Source organism: Hippopotamus amphibius, chromosome 17 (genome assembly GCF_030028045.1).
Source record: "Hippopotamus amphibius kiboko isolate mHipAmp2 chromosome 17, mHipAmp2.hap2, whole genome shotgun sequence".
NCBI classification, from domain to species: Eukaryota; Metazoa; Chordata; class Mammalia; order Artiodactyla; family Hippopotamidae; genus Hippopotamus; species Hippopotamus amphibius.
The window spans coordinates 38,731,902-38,736,380 of NC_080202.1; the positions used below are offsets into that span (position 1 = coordinate 38,731,902).

At 48.0% G+C, this 4,479-nt stretch overlaps 1 protein-coding gene across 1 annotated transcript; it reads left to right on the forward strand.

Moving 5' to 3' along the window:
- Positions 1-4,479, forward strand: RPL19 (ribosomal protein L19). Its single transcript, XM_057714628.1, has 6 exons — positions 1-131; positions 1,093-1,199; positions 2,705-2,827; positions 3,439-3,559; positions 3,905-4,015; positions 4,273-4,479. The coding sequence occupies exons 1-6, from the start codon at positions 127-129 to the stop codon at positions 4,394-4,396; spliced, it is 591 nt and encodes a 196-aa protein (XP_057570611.1). The 5' UTR covers positions 1-126; the 3' UTR covers positions 4,397-4,479.

A 4,479-nucleotide genomic window follows, 5' to 3' on the forward strand; every position in this document is an offset into this window, starting at 1 on the left:
GGAAGATGAGAGAACCGGAGGGAAATACGGGCGAAAGCGGAGCAGGGGATGGGCTCTCCCCTTCACAGATAATGGGAGGAGCCTGGAGAGAGCAAGTTCTTTCCTTCCGTCGCTGCGGCCGCAGCCATGAGGTAAGGGCCCTCGGGTGTCTGATCTCGGATGATTGCTTTGATTCCTGCTGCGGGGGGACTGCGGGGCTCGGTACCGCGGCCCGTACTGGAAGAGACGGGGTGGAGGCGGCCGTGAAGCGGCCGGCCCCGGAGCTTGGAGTAGGCCGGAGAACGCTAGCTCCCGGCCTCGGGGGCGGGCGGGGAGCGTCCCGGGAACTCGAGGCCCCGGCGAGGGCGGGCTCCGCGCCGCACACGTGTCTGAGGCGACCCACGCGGGCAGAGGAAAGGCGGCGGCGGAGACTAGGCTGTGGCCCCCTTACTCGCTGGGCCCATCTGTGGCTCCGGGCCGATCTCTGCTTGCATGTGACGTAGGACAGACCGCGAGTAGGCCCCAAGCCTCTGACTGCCGAGAGTGAGGCGATCCGTAGCACTTTGATGCTTTGTACCCCGTAGATCTCTCATAAGAAAAATTTTAAGGCTAGTTTATTACTGGAATAAGAAGAGGAAAACGAGCCCAGTAAGCAAAGGACTAGACTGACCAGCAGATCAGGCCCACTAGCCTCGGATTCTTCCCGTTAAACACTTGTCTTTAGTTCTGGGTACCAGAAAGGGTATAAGCTCCCTCTTTTCATTCCAGTTTTATCTGTTAGTCTGGTTTCCGAGGGGAGAAAACTGAGACTCAGAGATTTAAGACATAACCTAGACTTCCCTACATCCCAGGGTGGGCTCTTGCCGCCTACAGGAATGCATAGCCAAGGCTTTAACAAAGATCTTTACGTAGGAAAGTTTCTTAATCTGGGGGTGCATTGTGGGTGGCAGAAATCTGAGGGGAACATGTTTGTATTTAGTACTAAATGCATATACACACACAGTCCCTCCCCCCTTATGTTTCACAACATTAGAAGGGCGGATCTTGCTGGGGGTGCTCATTCTTGCCCCGGAATGATTTCCAGGACCTGATAGTGTTTTCTGTTTGTCACAGTATGCTCAGGCTTCAGAAGAGGCTTGCCTCCAGTGTCCTCCGCTGTGGCAAAAAGAAGGTCTGGTTGGACCCCAATGAGACTAATGAAATCGCCAATGCCAACTCTCGTGAGTTCTTGGGTTCTAAGTCCCTTCTTCACCCTACCCCTTTCTCATGCAGTGGAAGGTGACAGTTGTGCAGTGGAAGGTGACAGTTGTGTTGACTGTTAATAAACCTATGAGAGCTCATAGTGGGGGGGCAGGGGGAGTGGTCTTATAAAATGGAGGAGTCACAGAAGTAGAATGCCAGAGGTTGTCTTCCTGCCATTTGCCAGAATGACAGGATGGAAGTTAATGGAACCAACCAGGGTTGTGTTCATAAATATAGCTAGAGTGGATGTTTTATGGGTATGTGAAGGGTATGTGAAGAAACAGTGCAGGGACTGGGGGGGCTGGGTAGAGATGGCCATGGAAATGTTGAAGTGATGAATTGGGAAGACTTGGGGCCTCAGATTTTATTAGAGGCCTGTTCACATATAATTCAAGGTAGTAAGACAAAAAAGTATTCGGTGACATTTGCTTAAAGTGGTAAGGCAGACTTTTTTTTTTTTTTTTTTTTGGCACACGGGCTTAGTTGCTCCCTGGCATGTGAGATCTTCCTGGAGCTGGGATCGAACCCGTGACCTCTGCATTGGCAGGCGGATTCTTAACCACTGCGCCACCTAGGAAGCCCAAGGCAGACTTTATTCAGGATAATTGCAGTAGTTACCAGGACCACTGCAATGGGGTTTTACTTTGGGGAGGGGGGGGGCGGGCGGAGTTGAGTTTAAATCAGAATACAGCTTAGGCAAGTAGGACTTTACAGCCAAGGAGCACGGTGTAGGGGGTCTACAGATGGAAAATTACTAAGAGGACAATAAACTATAATGGAAAAGAATGTATGTATATGTAGAATTGAATCACTGCTGTACAGCAGAAATTAACACAACATTGTAAATCAATTATACTTCAATAAAATAAAAATTTTTTTAAGAAGAGAGAAAATTACTAAGAGGAAACAGGGGTGAGGGGATTTCCAGCTAAACTGACCTGAAAGGATTCTTTCCGAAATCAGGCCTGGGTGGTCAAATATCAGGGGTAGGGGTTTCTTCTTAACTAACTTAAGTAGAGTTTTTGCTAAAACTAGAATTTCCAAGCAAGTGTACAAGATAGGCCTAGGAGAAGCTTCAGGAGCCTGATGAAAGTTTGGTCAAGCAGAAATCTTTGTCAATATCAGGGAAATTCTTTACCTGTTTGGGTTTGTGGTATGTAATGTGTTCTCATTAAATCCTTATTTTAGACTGGTTAGCTAATAGGTGAGACAAAGGATCTGAAGGACTAGGCTGTGTTTGTATACTATTTTGATCACATATCCCCAAATGTGTATATTTTGAGTGCTATAAAACATCTAAAAGGGTAGAGGTTTTATGTTTTGTTTTTTTAAGAAAGAAACAGAAATTCCCCAATTTCCATGATTTTTGAAAACTGGGGATATGAGCAACGTCTCTGGCATGTCCTCTTTGGACTCTGGGCTGTGATTGGTGTACTTGGGGCTAGGCCCCACCTGACTCACCAGGTGCATTGTGGTTTCCCAGGTCAGCAGATCCGGAAACTGATCAAAGATGGGCTGATCATCCGGAAGCCTGTGACGGTCCATTCCCGGGCTCGATGCCGAAAAAACACCTTGGCCCGCCGGAAGGGCAGGCATATGGGCATAGGTAAGTATGTTCTTCCCTGTACTCCAGAACTTAGGGAATGATAGATGTTTAAATCTAGACTGGGATATTTTCAGAATCTTTTCCCATTTTGACTCATTTTGATCCCTTTTCTTACTCCATGATACTTGGTGTGTTTTTCTCTCTGCAAATCAGAAAGTTGGCACTGGTGTTGGAATTGAAGGTATTGGTAGAAAGATGTCACATTTATTGAGCACCTGTAGCTTGCCAAGGATTCTACTGGATACTTGGGAAATGTTGTCCAGTAAATCCTAAGGTTTATTTCTAGGTTCAGGACGATCTAGGGAGGTGAAGGTCACACCACCTTTTAAGCCCTTCCAGCTTACTGCCTTGGTGCATGCCCTGTCATATCCACATTCTCTGTGACATGAGTGGGGAGTAATTGCCTTGTTTTGTGCTTCCTTAAAAATTGAGATACTTGGGATCTTCATCTGTGAAATAGAAATAATGCTACTTAAAATGAGGTACCACTCTTGGCAGGTGGCCCAATAAGTTAAAAAGTGTTTCAGAAATTGGTAGCTATCTGTGACCCGTCAGCTGGCTGCAGTAAACCAGACGCACTTGCAGTGGGCCTGACTTTATCTTCCTCATAGGGAAGCGGAAGGGTACTGCCAATGCTCGAATGCCTGAGAAGGTAACCTGGATGAGGAGGATGAGAATTCTGCGCCGGCTGCTCAGAAGGTACCGTGAGTCTAAGAAGATTGACCGCCACATGTAAGTACTTCTCTGGGGCCCACCCAGACCCATTGCTGCTTTGATGGCTTGTTCTTTACATGGATACAAGCTCTGTTTCTTTGGCCTTGGGGAGAGAGCCGTGTGTCTTGGGTTTTTCTAAGAAAGTTCTTCTCTTCTGTCCTGTTCACCTGCCAGGCGAGCTCTTCTGTCTAGATAGAAATTGTGTGCAAAAAGTCTTGGTTTGGGGGAAAAAAGTCCCTGCAGCAAGAAGACAGAGAACAGGAATCGTACATGCTTAGGGGCCTTGTGTAGAGGAGCAGATCACAGGCCAACCGCTATGTTGATCCCGTTGCTGACCAGAACTCTAATGCTTGTACCCTACAGGTATCACAGCCTGTACCTGAAAGTGAAGGGCAATGTGTTCAAAAACAAGCGGATTCTCATGGAGCATATCCACAAGCTGAAGGCAGACAAGGCTCGCAAGAAGCTTCTGGCGTAAGTTTCTTTAGGAATTGGCCTCTGACATGGGGGCAAGTTCTGAGACATTAAAATGTGCTAATGCCTAATTTGACTTACATGCAGTCAGTCTGTCCCGAATGCAGTTGTGTTAGAGGCGTATGCTGCTCTGTCCTGCACATGCCCTCACACCACCTGCCATCAGTGTCCGGGTAGTGTGGGGGCTGTGGGTTAATTGAGGCAGGAGCTCTTGGTGTCCCCAGCAGCTCACCCATCTTCTCTCTTCCGTTACCCAGGGACCAGGCTGAGGCCCGCAGGTCTAAGACCAAGGAAGCCCGCAAGCGCCGTGAAGAGCGGCTCCAGGCCAAGAAGGAGGAAATCATCAAGACTCTGTCCAAGGAGGAAGAGACCAAGAAATAAAGTTCTCTCCCTCTTCTCTGTACATAGTGGCCACAGCAAATTGCATAGATCACTCAATAAAAAACAAGCCTTTGTCTGCCTAC

Coding starts and splice junctions, on each gene's coding strand:
- RPL19 (XM_057714628.1), top strand. Junction 3,560..3,904: donor AAGAAGATTGACCGCCACAT/GTAAGTACTTCT, acceptor TGTACCCTACAG/GTATCACAGCCTGTACCTGA. Junction 4,016..4,272: donor GCTCGCAAGAAGCTTCTGGC/GTAAGTTTCTTT, acceptor TCCGTTACCCAG/GGACCAGGCTGAGGCCCGCA.